The sequence below is a fragment of the Eutrigla gurnardus genome (assembly GCF_963514095.1).
Source record: "Eutrigla gurnardus genome assembly, chromosome: 20".
In the NCBI taxonomy this organism is placed as follows: Eukaryota; Metazoa; Chordata; class Actinopteri; order Perciformes; family Triglidae; genus Eutrigla; species Eutrigla gurnardus.
Window position 1 is genome coordinate 14653111 of NC_139931.1, and position 18955 is coordinate 14672065.

The following is an 18955-nucleotide window of genomic DNA, read 5'->3' on the forward strand; positions in this document are numbered from 1 at the left end:
GATAGAACCAGACACAAAACAAGCTGATGTCATGGGCTGCCTTTTCACAGCATAATGTCTAAATGTTAATATAACATTTCTGAATGCCGTGTGTGCTTGTGTTCCAATGTGCCGAAAGCCCTTACCTGTTCTGGTAGCTAAAATAAGCAGCGTCCCGTTGGATGGTACATAATTGTTTTCCATAGCAGCATAGAGTTTGAGGGGAAAACTCAAACTGCAACAATAAAGAGACAAAAAGAAAAAGTTGTTTTCAGACATCACTACTCACACAAGCATAAAGTACCATGATCCACATAGACAAACTCACAGATCAAAACACACCAGCATGTTTTAATGAGTTCTCTGACTCATTTATGTGGTCACACTGCCTAAAATTTACCGTAATCTTACCTCTTAAAAGAGTAGCTCAAACATTTGGGAAATACTTGTATACACTTTCTGGTGGAGTAACTGTAGGCGAGAATTTTGATAGCACTCAGTCAGACAGCCACTGGCCAGCTCAGCATAAATACTGGAAACTAAGGACTCTTTTACACATACTTCCCAATAAGTTATTGGGAAAACCTTTCGGGCACTGCTCGTGACGATTCACACTTGAACATTTCTGCTTTGCACCTTTGCACACACCGAATTGCCAGAATATATCGGGCAAAAAACAGTAATGCAACAATTATGGATGCCAACTGCTATAAAACTCAACTGAAGATAAGGTGTAAGACTGGATGCATGTGTAGAAGAATTTTCTTATTATTTTCATGAACATGGCAGGCGAGGAGCTATTTTTGTCCGGTACCCATTCTTGAAATGTATACAATATTCAACAAGTTTGCAAGCCAAGTCAAAGCACCCGTACTAGCACTGGCAACAATTTTCTTTAGCTTCATATTTACCGTGCATACATCGACAGTGGTATCAATGTTCTCATCAAACTCTCCACCAGAAAGCAAACATGCATATTTTCCCCAAAGACAACTACAAAAAAAGTGTATTTAAAACCCCATCATGAACATAAATTAGATAAATAAAAAAATACAAGCAAAATGTCTTGACTTAGAAAAAATATTCCTGGACTGGGACCACATGAGTTTTGAAAAACGGTGTCTCACCTTCCTCCCACAACAGTATCCCAGGCCCTGCATGACAGGATCGATCTCCGTCTCAAACACCTCAGCCAGCTTGGAGCAGTACTTGTAGACGCGGGACGTCTTGCGGTTGTACAGCCAGGCATTGTTGAACATCAGCCAAATATCCTCCACGTACTGCCAAGGCTCTTGATACTGCCCCGTGTCCAGCTTCCGCTTGATGGTCGACAGGTCCATGGGGTTCTTCACAATGTCAAAATAGTCCTGCTTGGGGAGGGTCGTCATCCGGATTGAAGTGGTGGGTTGAGGTAAAGTTGAGAAGGGTCAGCATGGAAGTCGGATGGTGGAAGGGTTTATTCATCCAAGAGACCAAGGTAAAAGAGATGGGGGGGGAAGAAGATAATGATCATCATTGTCATCAAAGTTGTGGTCATCAGGTAAAGGTGTGAGGAAGGCGTCGCAGTCAACCAGGTGGGACCAGAGTAGGGAGAGAAGAGGGTGCAGGGGGACAATGTTGTTGAGCGCTGCAGAGAAGAAGGTTCGCGTGCAAACAGAGAGACATGACAACTTCTGCCCTCCAGCTCTCTGCTTTGCACCCTACACTAAAATTCAAGTCCCTATCTGTACTGTGAATTGCTGTCTAAAATAATATTACAAAAAAATCTAGCTAAAATGTGAGTTGCCATTTTACATTTCCTACTGCAACTGAAGCCTTGGGAAAATCATTAACTATCAACTAGTTTCAGAAACTTTTTTGCTAATTCTGCCACACAATGCTAACATGGTTTTCTGCTGATATCTGAAAGCAAACAAAGCTTTCAGGCCCGGAAAGCAATTAGGGTGCAAAACCAAGAAGAACAGAGCAGTGGCAACTGGCAACAGCAACAAGCCAACAGAGATTTACTGCTTTTAGCAACATAGTGGTTGGCATTAACCACGCCAGCAACAGGAGTGGCAATATGATGGCAGAGTTAAAGCCAACAGTGCTGAGGGGAAGCAAATGTAAGAGGGACGGATGAGTCTCCAAGTCGTTTCTTTTCCCGTCATCTGTCCTCTGATTCCTCTCAAACTAAAACACCATTTGAGAAAGGAGAAGAGAAGAGGGCGAAGAAAAGAAAAGCTTTTTGGGGATTCAACCAAAACAAATAAGAGGAGGCGTGAGTTTCAAAGACCAGGGTCCATCTCAATGTCACCATGGCAACAGTTAGGAAACAGACCCTCAGTCTCTGAATGGAACCACTCGCTTGAACGAGTGATTAATATTACATGTGTTAACCTACAGCCAAATGTATATCATTACACTTTTTTAGAAAATCCCACTGGTTTGTAAGCAACTCACACTTTCAAGTGGCCGAATGTGTGTCTGTTATATAATTATACAACAGTAGAAAGCTGCATCACTTGACTGTGGAGATTCCTGGAGAGAGGTGAGCCAATAGCATGGTGCTCGCTCATCACTGCTCTTAAAATGGCATTTATTGAACTTCACATTGCATGAGGCATTTTAACTGTATGCAAGTACATACAGAGTCTTAAATTGAATCAAATACTTGCTCTCTCCCCCCCTCATTTGGATACAATCAGGGTCAAAGGTATTGTCCCACCTCGACACACTGCCCATCTGAACACCGACACACTACTACTGGTGAGGAACTGAACTAGAAAGCTAGCAATGGATACTGGGATGAAAACTACAAAAATCATGATTCAAATTAAAACCTGAAATTTGACGTCAAAGGGCCAAAGTCAAACAAATTAAAGTGATAAATGAAAGCAACTGGCTCGTGAACTGTTGTTGCAGCTTAAAGCTAATTTTGCTTATTAAAATGCATAGTAATGAAATGTCTCAATTATCGTCTCCCTATTGTATTTGGAGACATGCTTCATTAATCTATAGCTGTTTGTCTTAATACTTTGATGGATGCTTTGGTCATGTAATATGTAGTAATATTTTTAGATTATAATCAATTAAAATGATCCAGCTCTCAGCACAAAAACCTAAATTTCAATGTCAACCTGTCGACTTTAAATGTTTTATATCAGATTTTTATGCATCATTTACTTTTTATCCTTCACCACAGTTCCATCAAAGTAAAGTTAAATGTTCATAAGAGTCTTTGCTTTGATTTACAAATGACAAGTTTAAAAAAAAAGAACACATACACACTGTTCACAAATCTAAATTTCTGACATGCAATGGGAAAACTCAACTAAAAGATTAAAGAAACTAGAAGCAGATGAATAAAATAAATCCAGAATATATGACAACTATGACAAAAGAGGAAAAATATATAAAAAGATGAAAAAGGAAAACAAACAAAAAAGCTACGTTTTCAGAGGAGTTGAAGCAAAATGGCAGCCAGTGCAGTCCCTTACCAGGTTAGTTTTGTTACTAGTTCGAATACGTACGGGTATTCCCAGTAACTGGGGGTCCACCGGCTGGCGGAAGGGAAGGGACTCAGGGTCCTGCCGATACAAAGCTTCCAAGGTGGGCATCAGAGCCTGACGCAGCTCCTCCGGCTTAAAGACTAGTAAAGATTGAGTGAGAAAAACCAATGAGGAATCAAAGAGATTTAGAGACGGAAGGTATTTGGAGAAGAGGCCTCTTCTCTGCTATATTTAAGGCTGGTAGTGAAACTCCACTGACCACATCATGTAGTGCATTGAATGACGGCAATAGCACACATCAGATGTATCGCAGTTTTAAGTTGTCGCTCTTTCATGTGAAACCGGTGGGGCCGGAAGCTTGTTTTTTTAGATACAGTATAGAAGCATAGCTCGGTCGCAAACGGGACTATAAGTACACACATAGATTTATTTGTACCTTTAAAACAATTCTGTTTTGTGGAGAAGTTTCAACTCTGGCGGAGGAGCTTTAATAAAATGTAATGGTGTAACACAGTAAGCTATGACAGTTTCCTCCATTTTGGACGCCACGGTGGCTTGGTACTGGTCAACGATGCAAATACATGTATCAAAACTCTATGCAGAACATTCATGTTTTCACTTATACTAGAATTGATGTTTGTAATAGTCCTTTTACTTGAGTACACCTTTTGGATACTGCAGTGACTCATCGATGTGCAGGTAGAGTTGTCTCATCAACAGAGTGAAGTTCCAAACTTACTTTTCTTCTTGCTCTGAGCGCTGGCTGGGGAACTGCTGTTGGCTATTGATCCTGACCCCTCCTCTTCCTCTTTGGGCTCTTTCTTCACCTCCGGCTTCTTGTCTTCACTCTTTACTGCAGACGAGGATGCCGAGAACGAAGATGTATCCATGGGCTCGCCTTTACACCCATCACCTGATGGCTTCTCTTTCTTTATCTGAGAGGAAGATTCAAGTGTCAGTACAAGGAATTCCTTATCCATGTGATTCTTATAAATCTGAATATGACCTCAAAGTTTAGGATTTAGACTTGGACAATCTTACCTCTGGTTTCTCCTCCGTCTTCACATCATGCTGACCCTTGCCCATCTTCCCCTTGCCCTCTCCTTCGAGTTCGGCCCCTTCATCGTCATCATCGTCGTCCTCCTCCTGCTTCTTCACCTCCATTTTGACATCTTCCTGGCTGGGAGCAGGGCCATCCGCCAGGGTGAGCTGGGAACTGGGATTGGCGTTGCTGCTGACCGAGCCTGGAGAGGAAACCTGGCCATCTGCTGTCAGAGAAGTCTTCGGAGTAAGCTTAGGTAAAAAGACAGATGAAGAAAGAGTTTAGAAATGGCAAGTTAGAATCCACAAAAACAACTCATTCATATTTTGTTGGGTTTCTAATCCAATTCAAGGACTTTTTCCATCCAATTCTTACTCAAATTTATTTTATTCTTCAGAGTAAAATGAACTATTCTGAAGCCCATACATTCATTTGTAAAGCCTCAACTTTCCCAGACTTCTCTTTTCCATGAAAATGCTTTTTTCGTTTAATCTGTATGCATTTTTCTTAATCCCAGTGAGTAAGAGAAAACAAACTTGCATGCAAGTATAAGAGGGATCTTCTACTACGTGTAACCGAGGGCTCACTAGAGCAGAGCAACCAGGAAGCCATGAGCATCACTGAATAAGACTTAAAGGAGGTTTAATAACAACATGTCTGGGTTGGGAACAGAGTGGGCAGTGAAAGAAGGGTGATCTACTCACTGGGGTCTGCGGCCGCTGCAATGGCACATGAGCATTCTGGGTAGGCACTGAAGAAGCTTGACCTGCTTGGGGGCCTGAGGAGGCCACACCCCCATGTGTCTGCTGTGGAAGCTGATTGGCCTTCTCAGAGTTAAGCACCTGCCCCGACGGCGGCTGCTGCTGCGAAGCTTGTTGCTGTTGTTGTTGTTGTTGCTGTTGTTGTTGCTGTTGTTGTTGTTGTTGTTGTTGTTGTTGCTGTTGTTGTTGTTGTTGTTGCTGCTGCTGCTGCTGCTGCTGCTGCTGCTGCTGCTGCGGGTGCTGTGGAGGGGGCAGCTGGGGTGTGCTGGGAGTCTGTGGCTGTGGGGTCTGAGATCGAGGTAACGTGGGGGGTGTTTGATGCGGTTGAGGTGTTAAACTGCGTGCCGGTGAGGGGGAGTTTGTTCGGAGGGGTGGGCAGTGAGGGTACGAGTTAGGCTGGGTGGGGGTGGAGGATGGAGGCAGATTGAGTAGAGGGCCGGCACCACTGGCACATCCAGACCCCACAGAGCCCACAGGGGCTGCAGACCCTGGAGCAGAAGACACAGACTGTGCTGCAGGGCTGCTGGCTGGGAGGGAAGGAGGCGTTGACATCTGGTTCTGCTACAGAAGATAGGGCAGAGGTTAGAAGTCTTTCTCAGAGGAATTTTGGGTAGACCTCCAGAGTGTGGGAGAAGCAATGAAAGAGGGTCTGACTAATTATAGCTTTTGGTTTTACCAGGTACAACTCTGGAACTTCTGAGTCCCAACACTTTATTTACAATCCGTCTCTCAGAAACCTATACCAATAATTAATTAAATAGGGAAGACAACCAAGTCTTAACACTTCTAGATAGAGATGGATTGCAGTTATTTATTGTCTCTAACAGTGGTCTTGAATTATCTGCCAAAAATTACAAGGTACCGTCACTCTGTCACTCAATCCTTACCGGTGGCACAGCAGTCTGTGCTCCTTGCTGGTTCATACCAACAGGACCAGAACCAAGTCCAGGACTGGACCCGGGAAACTGTCCCGGAGGGAGGTACTGGTTCTGTAACTGTGTGGCATTTGGCTGTCCCATCCTTGTTCCTCCCATGCCCATCTGGAAATTAGACAATAAGGGATGTGTGAAGTCTTGGATAAATAAGCTATCATTTCGGCAAACAGCAATATAAAGATTTGAAGAAAAAAAATGGTTAAAAAATATATTTTTAACTGGACTTTAAATTATTTTGTTAATGCAAATGTAAAATGCAGTACACCATTTGTGGTTTCTCCATTTCATTGTGTGTACTGTCCTACACACCAATCACAGCTGAGATTACTCACAGCGCAGAGGTCAGGAGAGGAAAATCATCTAAACCTTTAGGAGGCCTCCAAATATCAATTTTGGAACAACATCATCAATCATCTGCAAGCTTCACATAACCCTAAGTTATCTGTAATAGTGACGGTGTCAGCGATGCCAACCTGGTTCATTGGAACATGAAGAGGAGACCTCTGACCCATCGACTGCATCCCCATCTGACCAAACTGGTTCATTCCTAGAAGTGAAGAAGGACAGAAATGAGGCATGTCAAAAAGAGAGGTTTGTTCACACTGGGGCGGTCACTTTTCATTACCGTTTGAATCTGGACATGCTTTGTACTCCTGCAAGGTAATAAACTGCGGGGTGTAGTGTGCAAAAACAAACACCCCCCTCAACAAATCTCATTGTACTCACTGCAGCCAAGCAGTGTCTTCAATTCTAGTATTATTTCAAAATACAGTTATAATATAGGATACAATCCATCTGAGAAAAATCTGGTGTTCTAGAGCTTAACAATATTTTAGAATAGGCAACATGGGTGCATTCACATTTATTTAAACATTCATTACATGCTCATGTAACTTTTTGGAAAATGTGGCAGCTCTGGTTCACACTGATGAAGATGTGTGGATGACCAGTTGTTTTTTTGCCCTTTTGCAGAGAGGACTCAGTCTCGGTACATGGGGCACCAACTCTACTGACTGAGCTATCCCATGCCCCGGATGACCAGTTTTTAAATGCAAGTTTCTGAACCCATAAAGTGGGATTCACCACTGTTGTATTTGGGTGGCAGCTATCCCAGGGACATATATCTAAACTATCTCTAACTAAACCAAAATTATCTGCCAGGCTAGATACCACTAAAAAAGTGAGAAATTATTAACTAGGAATGCTTTTAAACCTACTCTTTTGCAATCAATATATACTCTATTCAGAATTCTGTATTTGTATTAACCTTAACAATACATTTCTGTAAGTCTGGCTGCATTTGCAGCAATGTCATTTACACTAATTAGAGACATACCTGCTGGGTTCTGCATCCTGTTGACCATCTGATTGGGTCCAGCTGGTCGGACCATGGACGGATCAGCATGAGGACCATCTGACCAAGTGAAAAGAATTACAGGAATCAAAGATATTGTCTTCAGATCATCAATATCAATAAAACCAGAGACGACTAAAAGATATTTTTAAAAAAAAGTTAAAAACTGTAGAGTGGGGGAAACAAACGTATACGTTTAAGAGACAACTGGTGTGCAAATGTGCTTATTCCGCTTCAAAAATTATTTTCCACAATCATGTGTGTATAGACACGTGCCAGGACATGAATATGACAGATCCAAAAGTTTAGCAGTATATGTGCATGCATTCATAAGTGTTTAGGTGCACAAAGATGGGTGTGAGGGAGTTAAAACAGTACGTTTACTTACTTGGGGGTTGCCCAGGGGCCATGGGTGGCTGTCCCATGCTGGGAGGCACCTGTGGGAGCCCTGGAGAGGCTATGCCAGGTTGGCCGGGCATCATGCCCTGCTTCTGGAGTCGTGTCCTTCTCTTTTCCTCCAGCTCCTTTTGGATCTTATAGATCTTCTCTGCCAGCAGATGGTAGTATTCCGCCTACAAGGTATATGTCAGGAGGGAGAGAGGATGTTGCAGGACACATTGCAAGAGTGCAAAAAAATATTGTATTTCTTCATCCCTTAATTGGAAAGTGATGGTCATACCACAAGACCTCACACTCTGTAAATGTCGTTTCTTACCCTACTATTGGCTGACTCATACATGTCTCCTTCTACTTTTCGGGCGTAAGCCACCAGATTCTCCATCCGCCGATCCTTCAGGGCCGCTGGATCAGGAGTGGGGAAGATTGCCTGCACACTACTCTCACACATGCACAAACAAGAAGGACACACAGATACAATTAACTTGAGGAAAGAGGCACAAAAATAACACCCAGTGCTGATTATGATCGGACACCACTGTCTATACTGTACATGTGTGATCTATACTGTATAGACTGTATTCATAATGTACCTCTAGCGGTTAATTCTATATATCATGTCTTACAATCAGTATTTCTTGTACTACTACTTATTTCTGGACACTTCCCATGTATTATACATTTCATCCCGTTCATACACATGTACATTAGGGCTATCCTTGACAAAAGAAGTTCTAAGTTGACCAACATATGATTTTGTCAACTAATCAATTAGTTGATTTAATCCACAGATCTGTAAAACAGTTTCTCCACATAGAATCATGCAAAAGCACAACTTTAAATCTTGTGTTAGCAGAGATGTGCGCATTAGTTTCTAGGAAATGAGTCATTCATTAGTCAACTTTCCAAGTAAAGAGATCTTAGTTGACCTAGACTGATTAATCGACTAATCAACTAAGATGGGTTAGCTCTAATATTTATTACTCTGCATTTTGCTGCACTTTGCACTTCTGGTTAGAAGCTAAGCTGCATTTCCTAGTCACAGTACCTGTGGTTATTAGTTTGCTTATTTAGCTCCTGGCCATACTAAAATTTCTCAGGGGCGCTTGCAAGACACAGCAGACTCACAGCTTGTGAACAAGGTGGTTGCGGAGGTCCTGTGTAATGTCTTCATGCCAAGACTTCCTCATGCCTGCAGCAGAAGGAGGAGTTGCCGTAGGCATGGAGCCCAGGTTCCCTACACCATCGTTCATCAAACTGGAAAAATGATAGACAAGAAGGGAGGGAAGGAAGGAGTAAGATCTCAGCCAATATGGAACTAATTCTGACTTTCTTAAAATCTGTTACATGGCAGCAGCCTGACCAATGAAAAGCAGTCCTACCTCTGTGCATTCATGCTGCCGTGCAACAGGGCGTTCGGCAGTAGGTTGGACTGCTGATTGGGGGACTGAACACCCACTCCACCATTCACTCCCATAGAGTTTGCACCTGAAAAGAGTTAGAGTTGTAATTATAGAGTTTAAAGGATATGATTTAATGAGAAATTAAATTGCTGACAAGATCTTGTACCAACATAAGATGTGACCCAACTTGGCCCCATTCACTAATAAAAAACATGAGATGCCCTTCAAAGCTCAGAAACATCTGGAACATGTTGTCAGTAAGATCATGAGTGAACGTCCATGCTCAGTGATAGTCCTAGTAGGTTACCACTTCATTTGTAAAAGCACAATGGCATTGCAAACTAACCCATGTTTAGACTCCTCATCCCAGGCTGCCCAGGCAGCCCCTGGTTTGACATGTTGCCCTGTGACGTCTGCTGTGGTATCTGGTTGCCCTGGTAAGTGAGGCCTAGTGCAGCGTAGGCCCTCTCTATGGAGCTGGGGTCGATCTGGTTGGGAGGGTTCAGGTTCGGAGTGTTCGACTGTCCACCAGGCACCCCTGAACCTAAAGAGTTCACCAAACCCACTCCTGCACTGTTAACAAGAGCTGTCAAGAGAGTGGAAAGAGGTAAAAGAGGATGAACATCGGTGGATTCAAGCCGACAGTCAAGCACATTACTGTTTGGTTACAGATTGTCAATGATGTCATAGTAGATAATATGTAAAACACGGCCACAAAGTGAGGAAAACTCACACTGCTGGTTCCTCTTGTCGCCAGCGTTTTTCAGTGGGAGGCATACAGGACAGTCATGTCGTGTGCAATTCTTCCAATGAGAGATGATCTGTCTGGATGAGGCACAATGTGCCACTGGGGGAGAAGAGACAGAAACAGAGAGATGTTTGAGAAAACAGAACAGGTATGAACAAGAGAGAAGAGGGACGGAGAAAAAGAAGAAGTGAAATGATAAATTGTGACAGAGTGAAGGATGAAGGTGAATAATGAGACAAGGATGAGAGAAAAGGGGGAAACAGTCAAAAGAAGCCAGAGACTAACGTTATTGTACAAGTCATTCAGTACAATAAAACTACATCCAGATGAGAGAAGGAAGGAATAATACAGTAAAACAGACAGCTAAAGAGTTAATAACTCTGATACCACCCACCCACCCACACTTTAAACACTGCCTAGTGTTTATGATACAAACCATACACCATTAAACCAGCAATCAGCATAATTCAACAGACTCACCCTGGCAGGACTTGCCAGCCTGGCAATGAGTCATGTGGTTGAGCACGTTCTTCATGGTGCGGCAGTGGGGCAGGTTGCACTGCCGCACTTCCCCGTTGGCCTGCTCCCTCCTCTGGCACTTGTGAGCGTGGAGCAAGAGGACCAGCTGCTGTTGAATCAGCTTCCGTTTCTCTGGGTCTGCGGTAGGGGGTGCTGTGCCGGGACCCGCCCCGACGGCAGTGAGCCCAACCTGTGCACCTCCCACTGCTGCTGCGCTGACCGATACGCCACCAACTGCTCCAGGCTGCTGCGAGGCCTTGGGACAGAGAAGGGAGAGGAAGCATAGACAAGTGTTAACCAGTCTGAATGATCACGTGTTCATTATCAATTTTCTTTGAATTTGTAGTCATCATGGTTAAATGTATAATAGATTTTTTCACTCCAAAATAAGTAGTATAACCATGTGTAGATAGATATATAAAATAACATAAATAACGTATAATATAATAGTAATAATACAACATAATATTTAAATAACGTGTCAAAAGAACATGCAACAAGTTTTTATTAAACACAGCCAAGGCAAGAATCTAAAAAATTCTGTAAATAATAAAGAAAGTCTTCATCTGAATGTGCTTTCCCCCTCTCTCTAGTGGACAAACTATGTACTACTACAGAGACATTGATTCATATTAACCTCAAACCTAGTTTGGCATCTCTGCTCTACACATTTGTTGCAATTAGCTAATATCAGCCCGGTTGATCTACCAGACTAGCTCTGATTTGAATAATTGGCATTTGAGATATTGCATGTGTCAGAGAGTGGGACACACGAGAAAAAAAAAAAGAGGAAGGAAAATAGAGTTTGAATCGACAATCAAACATTCCAACATTTTTAGAGGCAGATTATACATTCACATACAGTTTACAGACTTAAAAGAAAAAAAAGAAAAAGAAAAAACATTCAGAGTGGTCCAGGACTTAGGAGGCAGTCAAGGGGATGTGTCACAGAGATGGGAAATAGAATATTATACAATCACAGCAACTTGCATTAAGGCTCTGGTGTCATGACAAAATATATAGAATAAATTAAAATAAAGTTTGGATGTGTTATTATCTCGTGACCTGTGGCACTCAAGGCAAGTATGACACGTTGTCAGATCACATCTGATGGCAAATGTGTACAACTGTGGAAAACAGCCACATTAAAGAGATCATCATCCTGCCCATTTTTCCTACATCCACACATCTGGCCAATCACTGAGTGAATGTTCAGGTAGGATTGTAAACAATGTCAACATGTTAAAACTTTTTATCTATTTTATTTTTCAAATTGTCGGGCTCCAGTGATGGTTGTTTTTTGTATTTTGCCAGTAAGTGACAACACCTCTAACCTTATCCTCTAAACAAGAACTGGAATCTCTTTGAAATGGGACTTTAGGGGCTTCTGGTTCCAAAGAGGACATACAAGGAATGGTGTTCTAGTTTAGAACGTTTGACAGAATTCAATAAAGACGCCAGCTTAACCTACAGTGATATAAGTGTTTTTTATGACAGTTAGAGAGATTATCTTTGTTTTGAAAATAAATAAAAATCTTACCATCCCAGGCATGCCTTGACCCGGTGGTCCTTTTTTGTCCATATTGAACTGCGTGGCCATATTGTTGGGCAGGCCCGCCTTATTCTGGAGTTGTGGGCCCAGCCCTGCTCCAGGCTGCCCCTGGCCAGACTGGCCGTACGGACCACCATAGGGGCCCGCATTGGCCATCATATTCATCTGGAGAGCAGGGTGAGGGAAGGCCAAAAGGATATGCGAAAGATGAGAAGGAAGAAATAGGATGACAGACAGGAGGGAAGAGAGACATGAGAGAAGGAAATAGATAGTTTAACGATCAAATCAATTACTTTTCCTGACCTATGAAAAAAATATGGGGAGGTATTACGATATATTCTTCTTACATTAGTTTTTAAACTACAAAAACAACTACAGACTACATGGACATCAAACTACATTAGACTATTTTAAAATTGTGTTTCAAGGTCTACTGAGAAAAAGGTGCTAGGAAAACTACATACCACTTTCCAGTTACCAGATACTACTGGTAATTATTCCTTCATAATGAGTTACTATTTTGACGTTCAGTTACAACACGAGTTCCTCCTGAGCTTACTTTACTCTCAACAATAATTTAATACCATAGACACAATCTAAAAGACACTTTTGGGGCTTTGGAAATAATGTCACCAACTATGGTTTCAGATCGAGCCTTACTTCAGTATTGGGCCAACTATTCATTATTTTAACAGCAGCATTGCACAAATGTGAAGCGATTTGTTGATTGTTGCTATGTGAGTAATAGAGTCTCATTAAACTGCCAGGGATAGACTGGTGCCCTGCCCAGGGTGTACCCTGCCTTCACCCAATGTCAGCTGGGATCACTCCAGCCCCTCTGCAACCCTTAACAGGATAAGCGATTGACGATGGATGGATGGAAACTGTCCAGGCATCTCAGAAAATAACTTAAACCGCACAGGTTCCTCTACATTGAACATGGATAACACGTGCAGTTTACGGATTTAACTACAGGGCATTACTAAAAAGATTCTGTTTGCTGGTGCACTTCCATCGTGGTATGGCAAAGAGTTATGCTTAAACATTAAACTCAGTTGTTTGCAGTACTGCCTTCACACTTTCAATCAACACTGTGGCATATTGACAAGAAAGGTGGTTAACCATCAATGCCAAAGAGCCAACAGTGATGCGGCTTAGAGTCCAACGCATAACCACACTCACTCCTGCACCTGGTGGAGAACTAGTCTTCAGCAGTCTCACATGAGCAACTTCTACAAGTTTAAACTGCCGTTTAAAGTGTAAATACCACCAATCTTCCTTTTGTAAACTTCTTTACCAAATTTAACAAACTATCCAGAGAAATAGCGACCCAACACCGGATAAGCAGTTGAGGATGAGAGATGTTAATAGCTTTACCACTGCATTTGCACCAATTTCAAACTAACGTCAATATTTTACATAGTGTAACAGGCAAACGACCATAGCATAGTTTTAATAACATATTGGTTGAACATTTTTAATGCCACTTTTATATGTAAATGTTAACATTGCACTGGCAATATATGGCTGGTTTTCCCTTTAACAATGCACCAAACAGTTTTTGTGTAAATGAATATAAGTATTTTGTTATTTGCAGAAAACTACGTGAAGGTGTGGGATTCAGAGAACCACAACCACACTTTGTTTGGGCCAGCATCTAAAACATCTTGGCCTCAGGTAAAATTTGCAGCCTAACACAGTTGATCATTTTCTATAAATGGTTGTTGCTGAGATGTCAATTTCTGGCCAACAACTACAGTATCTGCAATGCCTGACCCTGCTGGGTTAAAAGTGCTTACCTTGTTCAGTGCTCCGGGTTGTTGTGGTCTCATCCCTGCCTGACCGCCATGTCCCATTTGCTGACTGCCCTGCTGCTGCTGCTGTAGGGTTTCTGCCAACATATTACTGTTGTTACCCATGCCTGCACTGCCAGGGTAACCTATTCGTGGCGAGCCGTTCATCACCTGCCCACCCATCAGGCCTTGCTGCTGTCCAGTGTTGCCCTTCTGGGCACCCATCATGGCAGCTGCCCGATTGAGTGCTGCCACCCCTCCAACCATCCCAACCTGCTGCATTAATCCAGGTTGCTGCTGCTGGCCCTGGGGGGGCATGCCATGAGGTCCACCAGGGGAGACACCGACACCCCCCATCATCCCCATGGAAGCCCCGGGAGCTGTGTTGTTGGAAGTAGGGCCACCCTGCTGAGCTGGTGCTCCAGCACGCAAAAGCTCAGACAGCTGTTTGTGTTTCGCAGCTGCATCCTGGCCTCCCAAACCAAGCCCTCCTCCAAGTCCTACTAGACTGGTATGGAGTTGGCTGACATCCCCTCCATTTGTCAGCCCCAGGTCTGAGGAACTGATGAGCTCATCTGGGAGATCATGCTCCAGGTCAAAGAGTGAACCAAAATCTAGGCACATAAGAAAAGGAAGAATATTTACTAACTAGAAAAATCAAGATTAGGTACATAGCTCAGAAAATGTAGGATTTGTAATACAAGAAGTTACAATTTTTGGTGGTACAATTCTGACATTAGTTAGAAAATGATCAACCATCAATGTGGAGCCCATAGCTGGACAGCAAGCTGCCTCTCACGAGCTGGTTTCTCTCCTGGGCATCAGTTTGTGGTTTGATGGGGTGCCAAGCATTGGAGAGTGAATGCAGTATGGTCAGAGTGAGAAGCCGCAGAGGGGTAAACACTAAGTACCTGGGTAGGTGTGTGCAGTGGATCTATCTACAGTTATGTGACAGAAATAGCATAAAACATAAAAAGGCACCCGAAGTTACAAACATAATTATTTTCTAATTATGTTGGCGACCTCTGACTAAATGGCCACAACCCAGGTTATCCCTTCGGGTGGCCCACCAGAAACCATGTCTGGCATTTCCCCATCTCACCAAATTCCCTTGGTAAAATCAATGTCATGATTTGAAAATGCTGTGCCAGTGTTTTAGTCCGTGAACTCACTGGATTGGGAGCTCAGATACCATAGGAAATGCTTGAAATTCACATTAACTGATTTTCTGACACAGCTGGAGAGCTGCTGGTAAAGCCTCCAACCTTTGCAATGTTGACATACACACTAAAATGTTTTTGTTTTATAATAAACACTTTATGTTCTACATATTGTTTAATGTTCAGTGAAAAAATAGCCTCAACTAAATGCCGAAATCATGATGGTCATCCATGTGTCCCGCTGCATCAAGGAGGTGATGCCGAGAGCCTCTTGCCCAATACGTGTGAATTAATTAGTTCGCAATAAAACTTTTAACTCGCGGTGGAGGTGAAACGCGTTAAAGTGTTCCGTTTAGGAAATTGTTAAGTGTCGTTTAGAATCGTTTTGGAAACGTAAAAACGGCAAAAACAAAAAAGTGCAGCGTGGTGGTACCGTGCAGTCAAACAATGGAGGCTGCACAAGAATGGGATCCGTTGGTAGGACAATTGAAGAAACTAAAAGGCTTTGAACAAAAAGACATGAAAGAAGACGTTTCAGAGCTTGCTTTTGCCTTTTCATTTAGACGCTATTAACACAGTCAAAAATGCCGCACATTTACATCTTCGGGCGACAACGTTTGCGCAACTTTAATTAAGTGTCGAACAATAGCTAGCTGGCGTACGACAATAGTGCACCAATAAAAACAGGAGCATCGGCGAACAACAAGTGAGCCACACGGCCTTAAACGTGTTCAGTGCAACAACATAAGGGCTTACTATCAGAGATAAAAATGTTGCTCTGGTGTCCGATTGGGTTTAGCTAGTTAAACATCACTTAATTACTTTGCTAGCCAGCTACCGAGCCCAGCTGAGGCGGTCCGGTTGTCTGCCTAGCTAGTTAGCTAGCTTACTCGGTTACCGTTACTTTCTCGCAAAGCTCCTTCGCAAACGGTACTTCGGCTACAACGTTTGCCGACTATTCGTGAAACCCGTGGTTCAAGTTGTACGTGCCCTCGACCCTTCGTTTATTCGCGTTTTTAAAAAGTAGCTAGACAACTTGATGCAAACTGGAGTGACTCGACTCTTCCATTGTTTGGAGTGGATCTCGTAGTTAGTTACGTTAGCTAGTTAGCATGTCGGGGGCTAACGCATCAAAACATTCACGCAGGAAAGTTGTTCCTCTCGCGAAGCACACCACACCACGATTTCTCCGTAGCAAACCAGTCTCAGACAGACTCGTTTTAATATACACGAAGCAACAAACAGATTTATGTTTACAAGCATTGGTTGCGGTGCAGTTGTGTGACAGACCAACTAAGTTGCTGTGCAGCTCTACAGAGACTTGACCGGCAACACATACACCAACGGTCGAAGCTAGTTTCGTGTTTTAGGTAAAACGCATGCGATAATATTTACCATTTCCATCACTGGCAGACACCGAGAGAGCTGGAGAAGACAGCTTGGGCCTCTTGGCTGAAGGCGGGCCGGACTCCAGGACATTATCGGCCATATTTTTGACGAATTAAAAAAAAAAAACGTGCCGTAGATCCACGGAGGGCAAACGTATTTCCTTTATTTGCGTCTCCTGATCCCTTTAAGAACTGCTTCTGGACGTCCCCGCCGCTCGGGGGGGCGGTAGGGGAGAAGAGAGCGATGCTGAACTCCTTTTCCCCCCACAGTACTCTCGGTTTATTCCTCCCAGTAGATATCAGTCGCCCTCCCCTGTCGGAGATTTAGTTTCTTAGCAAATTTGAACAGGAGGAGGTGGGAAGGTGGAGTCGGCCAAAAAAAGGGAAAGCGTGCGGCCCTCTGACAACCTCATGCAGCCTCTCCTGCGACACGAAAACTGTCCCGAGATCCGTCCTCCGCGCCGCGCTCGGTCCCGTCCGCCATAGTCGGCGGAGAAATCCTGTATTTCAGGTCTGAAACGATCCAGTGGAGAGTCTCGGTCGAGACACGGAAATGACAATTGTGATCCCAAAAAACCACAAAGCAGTGAGCGTTGACTTCTGGAGGTCGTTCTCTCCCTCTCTCTCTCATGCAACAGTTACGAGATCCTCGGTGGCGTTTACCGTTTCTCTCGCCTGACCAGACATCTCACTGCTGTCAAAGCCAACGATTCCGCTGCGTTTCCAGACCAGCAAGGTAGCCAACCGGTGTGCGGAGACCACCGGCAGTAGTTCACAAAAATGCAATTAGAGCGTGAGTGGTACTCTCAAGCCCAACACTGAGGGGGGAAAAAGACTTGCATTGGCTGAACAGCGAGTGTAAATACCAGTTCTGCAGAAAGATGAGTCCCACACTTGAAGTTACTCAGATAAAAAGGAAACTATGTTGCGAAAGTATCTACACACGCGTGCTTTTTCCTTTTGCATGTACATGCTAACTATAATGTGCACTTAAGTGTTTGACCATGCAAGGCACTGGGTCTCGTATTTGCACATTTGGTTTTTGCAACCCCCCACCCCTTTTTATTCGCGCGATTAAGTCTATTGCAGTCGACAGGAATGGCAAAGGTTCAAAATAGAAAATATTGTCCCCGATAATAATCACTCCTTTCGTGCAATCGATTGTGATGCAGGCTTCTTTGACAGCATAGTTCTTCAGGGCAATCACAGCGCTAATTGCCAATCAGCGGGCAGTCAGATTGATCCAATTAGTTTTATTTTGCAGAAGACGATATGTGGGGTTACTTATCTCGGGCTCCACGAGAGGTTCCTCCCCCGGCTTTCGCTTGGTTTCAGCACTTTTCAAATTTCAGATGAGAAGAATGATAAATATGTATAGTTTTTTTTACCCGTCACTCACTGCCGATGCATTGACCATGCAAGTGAAGAGAAAAAGACGTTAATGTGGAATCCCGGCGCACAGCGAGGGCGACGGGAGGAAATGTGATTTAAAAAAAAAATGACGATGGGTCGCTAAGAAATTATGGCTGTCTCGGAAGTGGAATGCTTCAGATCGGCACACTAATGTTGACACCCCCACGTAAAATATTTTGGGCTGACAAAATCCTCTCATTGACTCTTTGTGATGGAGAATGCCCCCCTTCGTGTTGATCCTGGCAATTTCCCCCCCTTCTCTTTAAACCCGTCTTTCTTTCCACCTCTCCCTTCTGCCCGGCAGCAATTTATTTATATAATTGTCTATGCGGACTCTTTCCTTCCTCCGCGACGGACACATAATGATTTTTCATGTTGATGTTTTCCCCGTTTCGCAGGTTTTTTCCTCGTAATGAGACTATTCGACCCTCTTCCGCCTCTCCTCGCCGTCTCCGCTCCGTAAATCACCCCCTTCCTTGGATTTTTCGGAGTGTTTCCTTCTCATGCATACATATAGATCTATTATATATCACCGACTCGGTTTTCCCTCCACTGACGTATCTTTTCGGTGATGCTTTCTCGCTCTCTTGATAACACGGACGGGATTTCGCCACGCTTCCTTTCCCCGGTGGTTCCCGGAGTGGCTGCCGTCGGTTGCCGGAGTCGCTCCTTCTCTCGGTTATCTCCTCCTGTTTCTGACGGTCTGTCCGCACAAACAAAATGGCGGCTTGTTGTTTCTACTCCTCTGATACGGGGGGAGGGTTGGAGGTACAGCAACATTAGGCGTGAAGGCGAGGAGGGAGGGAGGAAGGGAAGAAGAGGGCAGGTTGTCTTCGTAGGTGTTCGGGATTGTCCGGAAACCAGTTCCGTTCGCTGTCGGCGTCGCCGATTACAATCTGTAGGGGACGGTGACGCTCCGTGTTTGCCTTGCTCTGCCAAAGACAGCAGCAACCAGCGGTGGAGAGTAACCCACTACATTTACTCTACAAAGTAATAGTAGTACTTTACATGGACATTTACA

The 18955-nt window shown here is 43.7% G+C and overlaps 1 protein-coding gene across 6 annotated transcripts in view; it reads right to left on the minus strand.

The window, feature by feature from the left end:
- The window catches only part of ep300b (EP300 lysine acetyltransferase b), a 33064-nt gene extending 14417 nt beyond the window's left edge, over positions 1–18647 (minus strand). For 2 of the 6 annotated variants that reach the window (XM_084037476.1, XM_084037475.1), the window contains exons 1-19: positions 16529–18646; positions 13980–14587; positions 12169–12345; positions 10590–10884; positions 10095–10208; positions 9708–9947; positions 9341–9446; positions 9087–9215; positions 8278–8395; positions 7951–8134; positions 7545–7622; positions 6682–6755; positions 6161–6313; positions 5217–5834; positions 4512–4763; positions 4210–4405; positions 3492–3610; positions 1107–1346; positions 126–214 (exon numbers count right to left, since the gene is read on the minus strand). In XM_084037476.1, the coding sequence (XP_083893602.1) occupies positions 126–214; positions 1107–1346; positions 3492–3610; positions 4210–4405; positions 4512–4763; positions 5217–5834; positions 6161–6313; positions 6682–6755; positions 7545–7622; positions 7951–8134; positions 8278–8395; positions 9087–9215; positions 9341–9446; positions 9708–9947; positions 10095–10208; positions 10590–10884; positions 12169–12345; positions 13980–14587; positions 16529–16622 (3884 nt within the window). In that variant the 5' untranslated portion in view covers positions 16623–18646. Of the gene's footprint in view, positions 1–125; positions 215–1106; positions 1350–3458; positions 3611–4209; positions 4406–4511; positions 4764–5216; positions 5835–6160; positions 6314–6681; positions 6756–7544; positions 7623–7950; positions 8135–8277; positions 8396–9086; positions 9216–9340; positions 9447–9707; positions 9948–10094; positions 10209–10589; positions 10885–12168; positions 12346–13979; positions 14588–16528 lie in introns of all 6 variants that reach the window. The other 4 variants (XM_084037473.1, XM_084037474.1, XM_084037472.1 and 1 more) reach the window with 4 other exon arrangements.
- Between the last annotated feature and the right edge of the window lie 308 nt (positions 18648–18955).